The sequence below is a fragment of the Schistocerca piceifrons genome, chromosome 5 (assembly GCF_021461385.2).
Source record: "Schistocerca piceifrons isolate TAMUIC-IGC-003096 chromosome 5, iqSchPice1.1, whole genome shotgun sequence".
NCBI lineage: Eukaryota > Metazoa > Arthropoda > Insecta > Orthoptera > Acrididae > Schistocerca > Schistocerca piceifrons.
In genome coordinates this window covers 91088395-91107759 of record NC_060142.1, presented here as the reverse complement: position 1 = coordinate 91107759, position 19365 = coordinate 91088395, and the positions used below count along the sequence as shown (strand labels likewise).

General features: G+C 43.2%; 1 protein-coding gene across 1 annotated transcript in view; it reads right to left on the bottom strand.

The window, feature by feature from the left end:
- Positions 1-19365, bottom strand: part of LOC124798758 (hemicentin-1) — a 1218631-nt gene that overhangs the window by 762449 nt on the left and 436817 nt on the right. Inside the window, exon 6 of the mRNA XM_047262286.1 lies at positions 1567-1734. Coding sequence (XP_047118242.1) covers positions 1567-1734 — 168 coding nt within the window. The remainder of the gene's footprint in view (positions 1-1566; positions 1735-19365) is intronic.

The window sequence follows — 19365 nt, the reverse complement described above, 5'->3', positions numbered from 1 at the left end:
CATATTAACCTTTTCTATCTCTGAGTTGCGAGGACGAGCTCTCGTCATTTCAATGTAATATTCATCAGATATACGCTAATTACCACATATTTATTTGTAATTTTTATGAAAAATGAACGTCTCCATATTTCTAATTACACATTGCCCGCAAAAATCAAGTTTGCATTGCAAATATAAATGGTTAATTTGCGATCTTTTATAAAAGATTCATAATAAGGACTGTTTTAAAAAACATAACATATTTTTCATCTCTATGTATTTTACTCTTCACACAAATGCTCGTAGAACATGCAACATTGTTTTAAAATTTGCCGCGGTCAGGAATCGACCCCAGACCATTCATGTGGGAGGCAAGCAGTTTACCACAGTGTCACGAGACCCGGTAAAGAAATGATCTTGCTATAGGGTGGTAAAGAAGCTCGGAAAACTTCTGAGTCGACTTTGTTCAGAAATTAGAGAACTGTATCGAACTGCTGTGGTTGAGTGATATTCGAATTCTGAACGTCACGTATCATAAATAACCAGATATACAAAAATCTGAGTGTCGTGTGATCTCCTTGTCGGTTATGAATGATATGATGTGTACTAGTAGCTAGGAACTATTCAATCCTGTCACAACCATCGTCCAATTTTCTGTACGCTCTTGATTTGTTCATTAGGCGACAGCACAGAACGCGTTCGGAAAGTCAAGGAACAGGACATTCTCCTGAACATGGTTATTAAGTACAACGAGGGACGTTCAATAAGTAATGCAACACTTTTTTTGTCAATTTCAGTTGAAAAAATGCAAAATTTGTTGTGGGATATCGTGGAATATACCAACATCAGCCCCTATAGTTTCATGAATTTCCGATAAGATGTACGATCCTAGCAGACAGTTGTCACTTGAGTTTTTTTAATGCAAAACCAGAACATCTCACATATTCAAGGTGTCTGCAGAATGTCGGAGGAGACTTGGCAGTGAACAAAAGCACAGTGAGTCATTGGGCGGGGCGCCTGTCATCATCGCAATAAGGTCGCGCAAACTGCGTGCCGGCTGTGAAACGTGCGGACGCTCTCATTCGAGCTGAGAGACGGATAACGATCAGAAACCTCGCTGCTGAACTGAATATATCTGTTGGTAGTACTAACACACTCGCCCACCAGCAGGGGTACTAAGGTGTGTGTCTGATGGGTTTCTCGCCAACTCATGAAAGACCACAAAAATCAAGGGAGGACCGTCCGTGCGGGATTGTTTGTGCGTTACGAGGCTGATCGTGGCAATTTTTTATCGAACATCGTCACAGGCTCCGACTTCAACCAGTAGAATGGTAGCCAGGCGGCACACAGGCCCAGCCAGTAAGATAGGTCAGGCCGTCAAATTGAACGGGCGTTATGTTGAAAAATAGAGTTTTGTAGCCAAAAATGTAGGGAATGATATGGTGTACTAAAATCCTGAAAAAAAAACCAATCTACTTTCAGCAAAACAAGTGTTGCATGACTTACTGAACGTCCCTTGTACCACCTTCTGGGTCTCGTGGATGAACAGAGCGAGCTGGTAGAGAGGAGATGGTGCGGCAGACTGACCTGGGATGCGCTGTGTGCCGTTCCACCAGGAGACGGCCGGGATGGGCTTCCCGCCGCCAGACTCGCACACCAGCGTCAGTTCGTCGCCCTCCGTGTACGGCCCGATCTCTCGTCCGTCGGGCAGCTCCGTGCCGTTGCGCAGCATCGCCTTCACGTACTCAGGCTTGACTGCAACACAAGTATCGCTCTCCTCAGTCCACAGTCTCCACAAATTGTGTTACAAGTATAGTTTATTTATTTATCCTGCTAAATTTGGAACCTAAGGCCCTCTCACACACATCTAACCAGGAATCTACGTATAATAATAAATGCCAACAACGGTTGCCCATTCCTGGTTATGGTCGCCTGTCTAACGTCTTCCGGGGTCGACAAGAATTTCATTTTCAGCGTTTCACATTATTTCACAGTATTTCACATTATTAAATCTGATGATGATGATGATGTCCCATACTCCTTGACAGAGTGTAGGGATCCGCACCGCAGTACTAGTCAAGGTCCTAGTGGAGGTGGTTTGCCGTTGCCTTCCTTCAACTGTAATGGGGATGAATGATGATGATGATGATGACACAACAACACCAAGTCATCTCGAGGCAGGCCAAAATCCTTGACCCCGCCGGGAATCGAACCCGGGACCCCGTGCTCGGGAAGCGAGAACGCTACCGCGAGACCACGAGCTGTGAACATAGAAATGTGCAATTACGGCGGAATGAAGCATTTTAGTATGGTTTACGAAACTCCGACGCCGCTGAAGTAGTCGCTGATGTCCTGTTCCTTTTATGACACGGTAAGATCTCTTAATGCTATATACATACGAACATACGTAAACGATGACTTGAAGAGGCTAAGCAGGCAAATTTGGGCAGTAGTTTTGAACTATAAATTTTGTTTCAAATATGTTGAAAGCTGTAGCAGAATTTTTAAATCTGCCTTCTGTGAAGCAGTAAATCTAAAAATCTGAAATGCTTTCATAATATACTTATTAAGAACTACCAGGCGGAGCTATAAAATAATAGGATTAATACTATAACAGAGTAAAAACGCATGAGACAAAGCTGCACGACCAATAGCCGTGAAGCGTGAAGCGTTCTCAGTCGAATAAGGCATCTCCGGTGTCTGTAGACAAATCAGAGTGGCCGTGTCGTGGCCTTCATTTGCTCCTGAGCTGTTATTTTCTTTTTCCGGAAAAAAACGATAAATTATAATCATATAGCAACGAATTATGGTGAAGTTTCACATGAAACTTGGTAAATCTGCTACTGAAACCTACCTTTTACTAAAAGAAGTGTATGGCGAAGACTGTTTATCACGTACGCGAGTTTCTGGGCGGTTCAAAAGTTCCCAAGACGCTGAGAAGACACCTGAGGCGCTCTTCAACATCAAGAACCGATGAAAATATTGAAAAAATAGATACTCTGATTCGGTTGAGTATCCGATCGATTGCTGAAACTGCTGGAATTGACGAGAATGTGTAAAGCAAATTTTACACAACCAGTTTTACATGAGAAAAGTGTATGCGAAACTGGTGTCGGAAATTCCTTCAGTCGAACAAAAATAAGCTCGTCAAAATGTTTGTACTGACGCTTTGAATAATGTCTTGGAAACAGTGATAACTCGCGACGAATCTTTGTGTTTCACTTATGATCCAGAAACTAAGCGCCAATCCATGCTTTGGAAAAGCCCAAGTTCTCCGAAAGTGAAAAACGCTCGAATGAGAAAACCAAAATTCAAAGCGATAAAGATTTTTTTTCCAATTTTCATGGAAATGTGTATCTTCACTGGGTTCCTGAAGGTCAAACTATTAATCAATATTACTACTTTAATGCTCTTGCTCAGCTCTGTGAGAAAATTAAAAACCGTTCCGAGACATGTGATGGGTTCTGCACCAGGACAACGTAGTCTCTGTTAAGAGGTTTCTAGCGAAGCACAACGTTCCAGTGTTAAACCACCGCCCTTATTCGTCTGACCTAGCACCATGTGACTTTTAGCTGTTCACCAAGGCCAAACCTGCAATAAAAGCAACGAGATTTCAGCAGTGAAAGAAAAAGCAGCACAGAGGAAGAGTTCCAGCACTGATTCCATCAATGGAAAATGCGAGTGCAGCGTTTTAGGAACACAGGGGGGAAGTATACTGGAGGTGTCAATAACTAAATATGTATGTTTCCGAAACAAAATGTTTTACAGCCGTAGTTCCGTTATTTCATAGCCACACCTCGTATAATCTTCTTGTTGTTGTTGTTGTTGTGGTCTTCAGTCCTGAAACTGGTTTGATGCAGCTCTCCATGCTACTCTATCCTGTGCAAGCTTTTTCATCTCCCAGTACCTACTGCAACCTACATCCTTCTGAATCTACTTAGTGTATTCATCTCTTGGTCTCCCTCTACGATTTTTACCCTCCACGCTGCACTCCAATACTAAATTGGTGATCCCTTGATGCCTCAGAACATGTCCTACCAACCGATCCCTTCTTCTGGTCAAATTGTGCCACAAACTTCTCTTCTCCCCAATCCTATTCAATACTTCCTCATTAGTTATGTGATCTACCCATCTAATCTTCAGCATTCTTCTGTAGCACCACATTTCGTATAATCTTATGTTGAGATTTATACAGTAAGTGAAGTACTGGAGTTAGGAACTATGTATATCTCTTGCGATGGTATAACTCATGACGTCCAAATTACCCAGAATATATTCACCCAGCTATGTGAATGAGACCACTTAGCGACTATCAATAATTTCAAGCGCTTTCAAAATTTCTTCTTTCTGACAGACCCCACAAAATAACAAGGGAAAGACGTTTATCGCTTATTACGTTTTCGCTGTTCGTGTACTAATACTTCAGCATCAACTATAAAGTTTTAATTTGTTACTTCTTTGCTACCAACTCTATTAGCAACAGATTTTGTAGACAGTATCGACATGTACCACCGAATGTACCTGCAAAATATCTTATGGTGTGATATGCCGTCAAAAACATTGAGATGCGCCTTGAAACATAAAGGTTTTGCTTGCTTCACATCAAATATTTAACTCATTAACTACTTTGTAAAGCAATCAAATGTCAATAGCGCTTGTACACATGGGTGTTCGATTCTTTTAAGCACATGGGGTGGGGGTGTTAATGTTTCTACATATTTTACATAACTTTACATATTTTACATACGTTACAAAACGTCTTTCACGTAATATGGAAACGAACACTTCCAAAAATTACTTGTACACCGTGAAACAATAGTAGCTACAATAGAAAAAAAAACAGTTCATTTTCGTTTCTGAAAAGTAGAATAACAAGGACGTATTACAGGCAGGTAGACTAAAACTGCAGGTGCTGGCATTAGTGCACTACAAGACATGGTAGAGAAAGGCAGAGAAAGAGGGACGTGATAGAACGCAAGTAATGGACAGAGGGGCCAAGGGCAGGGCGTGATTTGCTGGCAAACAAAAAGTAAAATGTGTAAATGCAACCTTATGTGATTCCATTTCTTGTATTGCTGTAATTATAAGCATAGCGAGTTAAGCGGTCATATGACGTTCACTAATACAAAACAATACAGCTCGAATAAAATAACTTTGCGACCGACAGATTGCACTGGTGGCGATCAGTGTTGCAGCTGTGCAGCCGGGCGCTACAGGCTCCTACAAAACAGCCAACACACTTCTTGTAAGAAGATTAAGGCTATGGATGATAATTCGCAGGAGTAGCAGAAAGTTCACGCACCAAAGCCTGATTAGTGAGGTGAAACTGAGCGAAACAAATGATTACCAGAACTTTTCACATGTTGAGGCCGGCCGAAGTGGCCGTGCGGTTAAAGGCGCTGTAGTCTGGAACCGCAAAACCGCTACGGTCGCAGGTTCGAATCCTGCCTCGGGCATGGATGTTTGTGATGTCCTTAGGTTAGTTAGGTTTAACTAGTTCTAAGTTCTAGGGGACTAATGACCTCAGCAGTTGAGTCCCATAGTGCTCAGAGCCATTTGAACCATTTTTTTTTTTTTTTTTTTTTCACACGTTGAATTTCAAACATTAAATAGCACTCCATGTTCAGGCCACATGTGGCCCATCGGAACCATCCGACCGCCGTATCATCCTCAGCTGAGGTTGCGGATAGGAGGGGCGTGTGGTCAGCACACCGCTCTCCTGGTCGTTATGACGATTTTATGTGACCGGAGCTGCTACTATTCGGTCGAGTAGCTCCTCAATTGGGATCACGAGGCCGAGTGCACCCCGAAAAATGGCAACAGCGCATGGCGGCCAGGATGGTCACCCATCCAAGTGCCGGCCACACCCGACATAGTTTAACTTCGGTGATCTGACGGGAACCGGTGTATCCACTGCGACAAGGCCGTTGCCAAACATTAAATAGGGTACCGTAAATTTCATCACTTTCAACGTCTTTGATTCGTACCACTTCCGTCAGCCATTTCGTCTTCACAGAGTTCAATTTCCTTATTAGCTAGCCCCTCGCATCTCTACGGTATCTTTTTATTTGCTTGGCAATAATTCAGAGGCATAATTTGGCTCTTGTCATGATTTAGACTCCTATGTTGATGTTCCATAATGAGTGCTCTTCCTTCATTTTTAAACTCCTCTTTCCCTAAACAAACTAATAATAGATACAAAAACGAATAGTGAGCCCTCAAACGTTTTTCACCTACTCACTAAAACAGTGCAATATTTCAAACTAGTTTCCATAAGCCCTAATGCATCGCACAGCCGGAGCATTCCATAAAGTAATCTGAATGAGTACCACTAAGTTGTAAAATCGTTTTATCAGATACATGATTTGTTTTCTGTAAGGTCGTTTCATGCAGAATCTACAACTAAATTCACATTTTACATTGCGAATAACCTACATTATCAATCACTATCACAATAAGAGCGCACCTCACGCAGCACTGGTTCGTTAGTTATGTTGAAACGTGGCCGCTTTGAGGACTGGAAGATGCATTTGCTATGGTTACAAACTGATTGGAGACTTGGCCGGCTTGTGATCTTTTTATCTCTTCTCTTATCGAGATGCAAGCTTCCTGATCCAAAATCAGTAAGGAAGTCTTAACTTCTCTATCTTAAGTCTTCCCGCGACCTCGATTTAGTACTTCGTAGATCTCAAGAAGAAAATTTTATGTAAGTGCGACAAAATTTTAGTTTTTCGTTAATTTGATTGATGTAAGTGTGGGATTCGATAATTTGCTAACGAGGTTTCTTCCTGGGTATCCTCTCAGTGCCAGATTTAGACAATTTTGTTGTAGTCCCGAAATGCTTGTTGAGTATGACATAGGGCTTCATGTACACACAAACAATATCGAGGTCACACGTGCGTAATATCTTAGCAATGCGCAAACTTTTGGACAGCCTCGTATTGCAGCCCCTTCGCCGACCGTTGTGACCGAGCGGTTCTAGGCGCTACAGTCTGGAACCGCGCGACCGCTCCGGTTACAGGTTCGAATCCTGCCTCGGGCATCGATGTGTGTGATGTCCTTCGGTTAGTTAGGTTTAAGTAGTTCTAAGTTCTAGGGGACTGATGACCTCAGAAGTTAAGTCCCATAGTGCTCAGAGCCATTTGAACCATTTTGAACAGACCCTTCTTCTTTTACTAATGTAGACTTTCCTCATAAGGTTATCATACTAAGTTGTGATTCATTTACATCAGAGCGGTGCATTTTTTACAGCGTTTCTTGTAGGTTGATTGAATAGTAGTTTGATGCATTGCACGGTGATTTTACAACCAGCACATCCGTTACGGCATTTAGTTGCATCATATTCCGAGGACGTCATCATCATCATCATTCAGCTGACAGCCACTGCTGGATGAACACGTACGTTAACCTTTCCAGCAACACGAATCCACGTAGTTCCTGTATCTTTTCTAATGTCTTTCCATTAAGTCGTCATGTCGGTCGTTTCTTATCTGTGGGCACCCAGCATAGAACTTCCTGGGTCAGTCTATCACCTACTCTGTTGGGTATACCTTCCAGCTAAAAGTTTTTCATTTTCATTCCAGTCATAGTTATGTCTCACACTCCAGTTTGTCATCTGAGGCATTTGCTCGTTTTCCTGTCGTCCCTAGTAACTGCAGCTGATTTTAAAGCCTACTTTCAAATAAACAGAAATAGCTACAGAAGCATCATTCATATAATTCCAGGAGAGAAACGGATAATATCGTGTACCATTACGACGCACATGCCTGGAATAAAACGGGAGGGAAGCACTGAGTAATGGTGGTAACAGGCAAGTGTGCCAGCTATTACTGCAAGCTGTTGACCTGTGTTATTACGATTCTGCTGTCAGACACAGCTGACGGTGACTAAATTTATCAATGTTGGGGACTGTGTCGACTGCAATCTTCTCATCACATACACTGCTGGCCATAAAGAGAAACATGCTTCAACACTGTTCAGAATCTCCTGAAACGTTTTAGTCATGATATTGTTGAGAGTATTGTAACGAACCGCTCGTGACTATCGGGATAATATGTACATTTGAACGAGTTTGGGAACTCTTTTAACGTTCTCAGTTATCATTTTCATTTATATGTATATTTTTCCAGTTTTTGTGATTATTACACTGTCATTTCGTTGCTGTTTGAGTGGTGGTGAATACATTTGCGCGAATGTTTAACAGCAATTTTATTCCTTTATTCTGGCCACAAAATAATTTTACAGTGTGTATTTCCCAATTTTGACCAGAAGCAAATCAAAGAAAAAAGAATCTAATCTATCTGACACATATTGATTCGGAAAGCAAAAGCCGTCATTGTATGTAACAATAGCTTCCAATCTGTGTAAAGAAGGATTTAAACTTTTCACTAACTTTTATGTCCTCAGCTTCCCAGGGCTGATTCAGATATTTTTCATATTTGTGGTTCTCATACTGGAAGGCCATTGAAATAGGTGTCCTGTATCACAATTGTGTTTAAACGTAAATGTAGTCATGGAACAAAGTTTTGCATTAAATAATTTAGACTCACCAACAAAGGGACATTTCTTATGAAGACAGTTTATAATGCTCACGACTAAATAATTATCTCACATTAATCAACTGTTATTCTTGACAATTGTTTTATTTAGTTACGCTGAATTTGTCATTGAATAGTTGCCACCTTTGGCTGCGACAGACAGCCTCCATTTTGGTCACATGCAAAGGCACTTACATATTACAGTAAAGAGCTGTAGAACATTAAACAAGAAAGATATTCCACTGAATAATCATTTACGAAAATAGATTATTTTGCTCTATTTGATAAAAACTCATCAGTGAAGATACAATTTATATCGTCGCAATTTACCGAAAGTTAAGCCATACACCCCATTTAGCTCCATTCTGGACTAACACGACGAGAATGAATATAACAGTACTTACATTCATCAAAACACCTAGTGATAGCTATTCTTAACTATTTATCACTTTTTATTTCTTTTTAAATTGTCATTTATCAACACTCTTTGCGGCAAATGTATGGCACTGCAAGCATATGCGTTGCTAAGAATAGCTGTGCTAAATGACTAAGCAAGCTTTTATGGAGACTACAGACACCCTTTTTTTCAGATTTCTCGTTGAACTAGGAGATTCTAATAAAAAGCAATACGGCAATTTCCTGTTATCAGAATTCTCATACCACTTCGAGAGTACCATGAAAAAAAAATTGAATAATTTTTTCGTGTGGAAATGGAAGTGCAGGGCATTTTGCTTCCAAGCTCTGAGCATTTTAGCAATATAACGTTGTCTGCGAAATAGTCCCTCTTCCGAACAGCTTCTCGGATTCAACTTCATGTGACTATTTTTCGTTCCTTAACATCTCTCGCGACAACAAGTATTGATAAGAAATGAAGTGGTAGTTCCCTAAAACGTGCGCTTGGAACACATCACTGCATGTAAGTGGACTACGGGACTGATCATCAAAAATCCGTAGATAAAAGGAAATGGAAATACCCGAAATGTTGTGCTATCAACGAATATTACAAATTAAGTGGACAGATACTATGCGAAAATGAATGGGTGAGGAAAGTAATGCATGGAATAGCCTCACCAAAAAGAAAGGACCGGTTTGTGGGATCAGTGCAACATAGAAAGAGATGCGGGAAAGCATTTCCCCCCCCCCCCCCAAGCCAGTCGGAAGACCAGAGACCCCAGAAAATGAAAGACAATACCTTCTCCTCGAGGGAGTAGATTGTCTGTGTGTAAAAGAGTATTATACTGAGCCAGAACATCAACTCCTGATTTCAGAAACGATTATACCCTTTAAAACATACCTCCGCTCCAGAGGGCACACGGTGTGGCCCCTACGCCTGGGAGGTCTTCCAGAAGCTCACGAAATTGTTTTAACATTGACGCCCTTCAGCCTGTGAGCTGCAGGAGCAGACTAAATTTATTTTCATGTTCTGCTCCCACGAACAGCACGTCTCTGGAAGGTGCTGCTACCTGCAAGGGCTTTTCACAAATTTATATTCAACAGGTGCTGGAAGAATCTGACGCCATGTTAAAGTCACTGGTTCTTAAGCCAAATTGTAGGCGTCAACCGCTTTAGATGGATTATGAGAAGAGCCACACATCAAAGCCACCACTACCACTGGTTGCCGGAAACCAATATGGAATCTCCAACAGCCAAGGTGATAACAATAAACAAACACTTTTACAGTTACATCATTTACTAGCTTTCAAACATACGCATATTGGCCACGCATATTGGCCCTAACGGGAAAATTTAGTAACAACCGGCCGTGGAGCCATCCTCTCCAGTGGCATCATTCGGACGCGGTATGCAGGTATAAGGAAAAGGAAATGGAAAAGTCCCTGACAGTGCGATGAACTGAAGCAGGTCCGCCGCACAGAGCCTACACACGATGACTGTAGCCTTTTATCCAGAAAATAAACGAAGTAAAAGCGTCTATAGCAGGATGCAGTCAGTGGCACTTGATAACAATATGAGCAAATTGAGAGTTTTCCATACGGCTTAGGACACGGCAGCACAGATATTCTGAGGAAATGTCTCAGAGTATATCACCTGCAGTCGAAAACTTCTTGCAAAGTCAAAGTCCAGCAGCAGTACATCGGGACGAAGAGAGGAATTCGGCAAACTCACGGAAGGGAGCGACGTTGTAAGCAGAGTTTAGCGGCAGTGGCGGTGAGAAGAGGGCAACTTAGCATAACTGGGGACGATCTGCTTGAAGTGGCTGCCCGAAAACAACTGTCTTCCACCTGTTCTGCGGCTGATAATGCCGCCATTTTCGTAGCTCCCCTAGTGGCCTACTTGAATGGCAGGTTTGCATAGGAGTTAGTTACCTCCGCTTGTAGCTAAGCCACTTAACCTACGTAGTCTGTGGTCTTTGCCACTGGTCCGTCTTTGCCCATTGATAGCATAGATATACAGGGTGACAATTATTGAAATATATGAAATAAAATCGTCATAACTTCTAAACAGTTTGCGGTAGGACGTTCAAACTGCATGGTTGGCCGCGGGGCATGATGGGAATTAGTATGGTTTGGTTTAGCGACGTAGACCACTTTCATTTGGATGGGGCCATTTTGGGGACCGAGGACCCTCATTTCACGATCTAAAAGTCTCTTAACCCACAACGGGTGACTGTGTGGTGTGCAACGTCCAGTCACGGAATGATCGGTCCGATATTCCTTAATGGCACGATGACTACCAAACGGTACGTGAAGATGATTTCATTCTCAGTATCCAAAGTGAACCTGATTTCGACAAGATGTGGTTCATACAAGACGGAGTTCAACCCCATCGAAGCACACCGTCAAGTGGCTTGCGGAGCATAGATGTAGATGTAGATGCAGAGTGTTTGATGTCTTGGAGAAGTACTTTGGGGACCGCATCCTTGCACTGGGGTACCCTGAGGCCACTGGCATGTGCCACGATTAGCCGCCATATTCTCCGGATATGAACTCATGCGAGTCCTTTTTGTGGGCTATATTAAAGACAAGGTGTACAACAATAACCCCAAAACCGTTGCAGAGCTGAAAACAGTCACTCTTTGACAGCATCGATGTTCCGACACATCAGCGGGTCATGCAGAATTTACCTATTCGTCTGCGCCATATCATCGCCAAGGATGGCAGGCATATCAAACATGTCATAACCTAAATCCCAATACCTGTCGTGGCGTTTACATGTTGAATATAGCGTGTGCACGCCGCAGTTTGTAACTAATTTACGTTCTTTTTCGTATAGTTCAATAACTACTGTCACCTTGTACAAGAAATATTGAGTAATTGGCCTGTCTCTTGGCTTCCCCTTCGACGCCGCCAACCCGCAATACATCCACACTCTGAGGGCTATCGTTAGCTCGACCCCAGGGTAGACCGGTTTCTGCGGTATCGGACTGAAGCTTTCAGAGGGCCAGGATCAACCAGAGGGCGCAACAGAGGTCGCTCCAGAAATGCGCCTCTTGCTGAATCCGCCGCAACTTCGATAGCCAATAGGAAAACTGCAATTTTCCGCAGCGCAAGTATTACTGCCCGCGCGGAGTTAGCCAGAGCCAGTTCGGTCTTCGCCAGCCAGCGTCTGATGTACCATCACCGTTTGGACACCGCCTCGGACAAGATGTCAACTTCGCCACCCGGAGACTGGGGTCCCGCGAGCTACGCTACGAGCCTTGGTGTCCTGCAGCGTGGACAAGTCGTTTTGTTCGTGAGATAGAACTTTGAATACGTATTTTCTTTTGAAAATAGACCTTTTCATCCGACAACAGAACGTAAGCTACGGTCTTAAGAACCTATTTTCGTTTCGTTGAAGAACAAGTGTTTGTGACGAACTACATCTACATACATACTCCGCAGTCCACCATACGGTGCGTGGCGGAGGGTACTTCGTACCATAACTAGCATCTTCTCTCCCTGTTCCACTCCCAAACAGAACGAGGGAAAAATGACTGCCTATATGCCTCTGTACGAGCCCTAATCTCCCTTGTCTTATCTTTCTGGTCTTTCCGCGAAATGTTAGTTGGGGGCAGTAAAATTGTACTGCAGTCAGCCTCAAATGCTGGTTCTCTAAATTTCCTCAGTAGCGATTCACGAAAAGAACGCCTCCTTTCCTCTAGAGACGTCCACCCGAGTTCCTGAAGCATTTCCGTAACACTCGCGTGATGATCAAACCTACCAGTAACAAATCTAGCACCCCGCCTCTGAATTGCTTCTATGTCCTCCCTCAATCCGACCTGATAGGGATCCAAAACGCTCGAGCAGTACTCAAGAATAGGTCGTTTTAGTGTTTTATAAGCGGTCTCCTTTACAGATGAATAAAATCTTCCCAAAATTCTACCAATGAACCGAAGACGACTATCCGCCTTCCCCACAACTGCCATTACATGCTTGTCCGACTTCATATCGCTCTGCAATGTTACGACCAAATATTTAATCGACGTGACTGTGTCAAGCACTACACTACTAATGGAGTATTCAGACATTACAGGATTCTTTTTCCTATTCATCTGCATTAATTTACATTTATCTATATTTCGAGTTAGCTGCCATTCTTTACATCAATCACAAATCCTGTCCAAGTCAACTTGTATCCTCCTACAGTCACTCAACGTTGACACCTTCCCGTACACCACAGCATCATCAGCTAACAGCCGCACATTGCTATCCACCCTATCCAAAAGATCATTTATGTAGATAGAAAACAACAGCGGACCTACCACACTTCCCTGGGGCACTCCAGATGATACCCTCACCTCCGATGAACACTCACCATCGAGGACTTTCCCTTATACTCGTATTACGAGAAGAATTTCTGGAGAACGTTTATTTTCTTTTGACGTATTGCATAAGAAACAGTAGACTGTTTATGTTCGAAGTTTACTTGTTCACATAAATGAAGTTTAATTACATCTACTTGTGATCTCATGGAAGTGAGGAATACTTCAGTAATGGAACTGAATTGCAGTGAGAGAGAGAGAGAGAGAGAGAGAGAGAGAGAAATGTTTGTAGTGGAAACACTTGACAGATTTTCCATTACTTTTGTATGTGTTCATCAAGTTACAAGTGCGTGTGGCTGCGAAACATACATGCCACTTTCCTCAGAATTCTTCGACTGTAGTTGCGGAGGTGGCAGAAACGCGCCACACGTCTCAGCGAATCTGCTCGCCGCACGTTAATTACATTTTTCAGCCACTTGTCAGCAGGCTGGAGCGGGACTGTGATCTGGGAGTAGAAAGAGGAGAAAATGTAGGCGCGGCCTTGTACGGCGGCGTCAGAGACAGACGTCTGCGCGCACAGCTGTATCGGGCAGCGCGGCGTATTAAGCGAGGGGAGAGCGGCTCGGAATGCGGCGAGGGCGAGATAGCGGCGGCCGCTAGCCCGCTCGCCTCTGACGGAAGACTTTCCGCTGCGGGCGAGGAATCGATGCGGCTGGCGGCTGGCACAATGGGCGCCAGGAAATTGGCGCCGTGTTAAACGGCTGGCGCGGGTGAGGGAACCGGCCTGCCGATCGTCAGATGAGCCATTAGTCCGCGGCGCAATCGTGGCCTTCGCCAGCTCCGCGGAATGGAAGCGCCCAGATAGCTCTGCCCGCAGCTTTTGTCAATTTATTCAGCGCCCAGAAAACTGCTTGCAGCGAAGAAGGATCCGCGATCAGAGCTTCGTGAGCCACAGCCGGAGAGAAAAACCCCGGCACCCTTGGTTCACGCTGCATGCTCGCACACCGCGCCATCGGCAGCACTTGGTCGGAATCCGCAAGTATGAATAGCAATGGCACACATCGCAACAGGAAGAGGCGTTCACATGGGGTTTTCCCCTACCTAAAATTGTTGCTTCCTTACTCTACAAGGACCGGCCGTTGTGACCGAGCGGTTCTAGGCGCTACAGTCTGGAACCGCGCGACAGCTACGGTCGCAGGTTCGAATCCTGCCTCGGGTATGTGTGTGATGTCCTTAGGTTAGTTAGGTTTAAGAAGTTCTGAGTTCTAGGGGACTGATGACCCCAGAAGTTAAGTCCCATATTGCTCAGAGCCATTTGAACCATTTTTTTACTCTACAAAGTGTATGCAGAATTAGCACAATTTTATAGTGGAATACCTAAGAGACGGATGCACAGATTTTAACCTGCACTGTACGTCCGTACCGTTCAAGTAGCTACTATTATGGGGACAGTCATGGTGTTCTAATAATGCGATGTACCTTTGTAGGGTTGTACGTAACGCAATAATCTCTATAATCAATTACATCTCCGTAATACAGAGTAAACCAGGAGCAAAGGTACATGCTTTGAGGGCTGACAGTGTCAGTGATTCTGAACAAAAATCTTCATATGGACATACGCACATTCAGATGGTTTTCCAAATAAAACACATTTAATGTACATCTTCATCTACATGGATACTCTGCAAATCACTTTTAAGTGCCTGGCAGAGGGTTCATCGAACCACCTTCACAATTCTCTATTCTTCCAATCTCGTATAGCGCGCGGAAAGCATGAACACCTATATCTTTCCGTACGAGCTCTGATTTCCCTTATTTTATCGTGGTGATCGTTCCGCCCTATGTAGGTCGGTGTAAAAAAAATATTTTCGCATTCGGAGGAGAAAGTTGGTGATTGGAATTTCGTGAGAAGATTCCGTCGCAACGAAAAACGCCTTTCTTGTAATGATTTCCAGCCCAAATCCTGTATCATTTCTGTGACACTCTCTACTATATTTCGTGATAATACAAAACGTGCTGCCTTTCTTTGTACTTTTTCGATGTACTTCGTCTGTGCTATCTGGTAAGGATCCCACACCGCACAGCAGTATTCTAAAAAGAGGACGGACAAGCGTAGTGTAGGCAGTCTCCTTAGTAGGTCTGTTACACTTTCTAAGTGTCCTGTCAATAAAACGCAGCCTTTGGTTAGCCTTCCCCACAATATTTTCTATGTGTTCTTTCCAATTTAAGTTATTCGTAATTGTAATACCTACGCGTATTTAGTGGAATTTACGACTTTTAAATTAGACTGATTCATCGTGTAACCGAAGTTAAACGAATTCCTTTTAGTACTCATGTGGATGACCTCACACTTTTCGTTATTCTGGGTCAACTGCCACTTTTAGCACCATTCAGATATTTTTTCTAAATCGTTTTGCAGTATATAGTTATTTATTTTCTGTCTTATTAAAACATTGTCACTGCTTACGACGGGCAACAGTAGTGTAGAGGAAGTTGAGACGAACAATTTGACACAGATCACCCGTGGTCTATCAAGTCGGTAAAGGACTTCACATTGGCCTACAACCACTACCTAAGCTACAGCGCATGCGCGAAGCGCGAAATTTTTAATATCCTCGCGCTCTCCTCACCCAAACTGTCAGTCATAGAGAACAAACGACTGGACCTCTTTGGTAGGAAATTTGATGAAGTTTAATTTTTTACTGCAACACGTTTTCGCTGGACAGTGTGGTTTTCGAGTTACTAAAAACAAACTCAAAAAAAGAAATAAATAAAAAGAAGTACAAAAGCGATATTAAATGTGTTCTACCTCGGAATAGGGCATAAGTCCATGTGAAGCTTTTCGTTCAGAATCACTATCATCCACCAAAGCATGTACTTTTCCTCCTGACTCAAAATGTGTATTATACTATCCACAACGATGTGCTTGTTCTGCCAGCTTACTGTGAGTTAAAGCTTTGTGGAACCCTGTACAGGCATGACTAACTGCATGGTCGATGTTGCTTAAAGATAACATAAATACGAGTAAGTAAGAAAGAAGAGGCGTTAATGTACCCTTCAGTTAAGGTACCATACCAACAAAGCCGTGGTACAGCCAGAAGAACCTTTCGAATAAATCAGCATTGCGCAGTGTTTGAAACTCTTGTCTAATGTCTTATTAATAAAACAGTAGACGTTTTCACTTCGTCAACGTACGTTTCGAAGGACAGCTTCACCATAAGAGCTTCAGTTGTGTAAGAATCTTCGCTTCGATGTCAACACACCACAACCGCGTAACTGCGAATTAGGTTTATTTCTGTTGTATATGACGTCATAATTAAGTTAATTCCATACATAAATACGTATAAATTCGGATTACAATATAAATAACATGAGGAATTACTTCACTGTGATTTCATATACAACACAAATCGGCAAAATTAACACATACGTGTCTCTGACGTGTTGAAGTCGCAATGAAGGTCCTTAAATACGTACGTTTGTCCGGTTACCAATGCAAACATGATATGGCATTCGCTTCAAGGTGATGTCGTACACAGGGTGGACAAAATAGTGTGGCTAGGAAAATATTTCATACATCAGAAGACATGCAAACGAACTTGCATTATCTACACCTAAGGCGGCTGATGTAAGTTTGGTTGCCTATCGTTAGGTGTATGAAATACTTTCCGGGCCAGTTTTGTGTTGCCCACCGTATGCATCAGCAATCGCGACCAATCGTAGAGATGCATTTCCGGAGTACTGACATAAAAATGAAGGTCCTATTATAACAACTGGAACTATGCTGATGAAGCAGATGAAATCATTAAAAGGCCAGTAGGCGGATTTTATTAGTAAGTTTTGCATTCATTTCTCTGTCTCGGTTTACCAAGAATAGCTACTATTTTTACTACGAAAATTTTTTCACGAAAAAAGTAAGAGCTACCTGATTGAGAAGCATCTACGTCGAAAGAAGAAAAACGGAAACTTTATTCTGACGACGAGCTCATCAGAGACGCAGCATAAGCTCGGGTAGAAGAAGGCATGTGGCCGTGCTCTTTCAAAGAAACCATCTAGACATTCGCCTGAAGTGGTTTAGGGAAAATACGGGCAACCTAACTCTGGACGGTCGAACGGTGACTGGAACTAGAACTGTTCATCACATCCGGTTAAACGGCGCGTAAGTCAGTCTTCCACTTTGAGTACTCCAATGCTACCGTAGGAGATAAGCAAGTTGAAGTCTCACAGTGGCAAACGACAGATGTAGTCGTTTGACCTCAGTACAGCTGTTTAGCGGATGCAGTTGACCGGCTACGAAATCGGAACTTACCGCTAGAGCTCTCCTCTCTGTTATAGGAAGAGCTATCATACGAGGGGATGAGAAAAACGATCACGCGGTTCTTTGACGAAAACCAATGGGCGGATTTGACACTGTGTGCTCTAATACACAGGATCGAAAAAACCTTTTTGTAGGTTATATAGTCGATCCTATGCCATAGTTGGGGGGGACGTCTAATCTACACATATACCGGCTGATCAAAATGTCAGTATAAATCTGAAAACTTGATAAACCACGGAATAATGTAGATAGAGAAGTAAAAATTGACACACATGCTTCCAATGACATGGGGATTTATTAGAACAAAAAAAAAATTGCTAGACGCGTGAAAGATGTCTTGCGTGCGTCGTTTGGCGATGATCGTGTGCTTAGCCGCCACTTTCGTCATGCTTGACCTCCCAGGTCCCCAGTCCTCAGTCCGTGCGATTATTGGCTTTGGGGTTACCTGAAGTCGCAAGTGTATCGTGATCGACCGATATCGCTAGAGGTGCTGAAAGATAACATCCGACGCCAATGCCTCGCCATAACTCCGGACATGCTTTACAGTGCTGTTCACAACATTATTCCTCGACTACAGCTATTGTTGAGGAATGATGGTGGACACATTGAGCATTTCCTGTAAAGAACATCATCTTTGCTTTGTCTTACTTTGTTATGCTAATTATTGCTATTCTGAGCAGATGAAGCGCCATCTGTCGGACAGTTTTTGAACTTTTTTCCGCGCGCGCAAAAATAATAACTGTCCTTTACATTCTCTGTAATTCTTATCGATGCATCGCTGTACAGTAAACACACCGGTGTCCAAAATTCAAGCAACAAACTGCTATTTCCCCGTCCTGTGTCTAATTCACCATATAATCATACAAACTGCCAACAGATGTCGTTAAAATAGTGTTCTACAAGGAAGATGGCATTCCGATCAACGGACAACCACACTAGCAATGACGTCACAGCACCTACCAAGCGGGGTAGTGTTTGCAAGGTAGTCCACACCCACAATCGCTGTGTACACAGTCACAGACGGTGCAATATGGCTCTACAGGATCCCTTCTGTGGAGGGCCTTAGGAAGAATAGAAACAGAAGAGTCGCAAACGGGTGTGACCCGATGGCTTAATGTGAATCGTTCTGTTGTCTCTCGGATGTGATGATAGTTCGAAACTGTATCCCGGAGACCAGGACAGGGCCGACCACGTGTGACATTAGAAAGAGAGGACTGTTAGTTGGTTGTAAGGGCACGACCGTACCGCCTTAGTACTGCACAGCAACTGGCATTTGAATGCGCAGTATACCCTGGATGTGCTGTATCGAAGCACACGGTGTGACAGAAGGCTTTAGGAGAGTGGCCTTTATTGTTGGAGATCTGTTGTCTGTTTACCTCTGGCGTGTGTTCACAGACGGGAACGTCTAGAGCGGATCAGTGGACGGTCGAACGGTGGGCCAATGTTCTTTTCACATATGAGTCAACATTTGGTCTGGTGAGTGATTATCGACGGATACGCATCTGGCGGGCACGTGGAACACGATATCGGGACCCAAACATTGTAGAAAGACATATCGAGGACGATCCCTAATGGTGTGGGCAGGGATTATATGACCACTCTAACAACTCTTCATGAAATTGTGTACCCGTGAATCAGCAAGTTTTAACTGCTTTGGGGTACCGTGAGAAAATCTTGGAATCTCAAGCCCGGTTTTTGCAAGGTGCTGTGGGACCAGAATTCGTATTGATGGCCGATAATGCTCGACCTCATACAGCACGAATAGTTGATGCTTTTTTTTCTTTTTTTTTTAAACCGAAGATATTCACGCATGGTGCGTGGCCTGCTCGCTC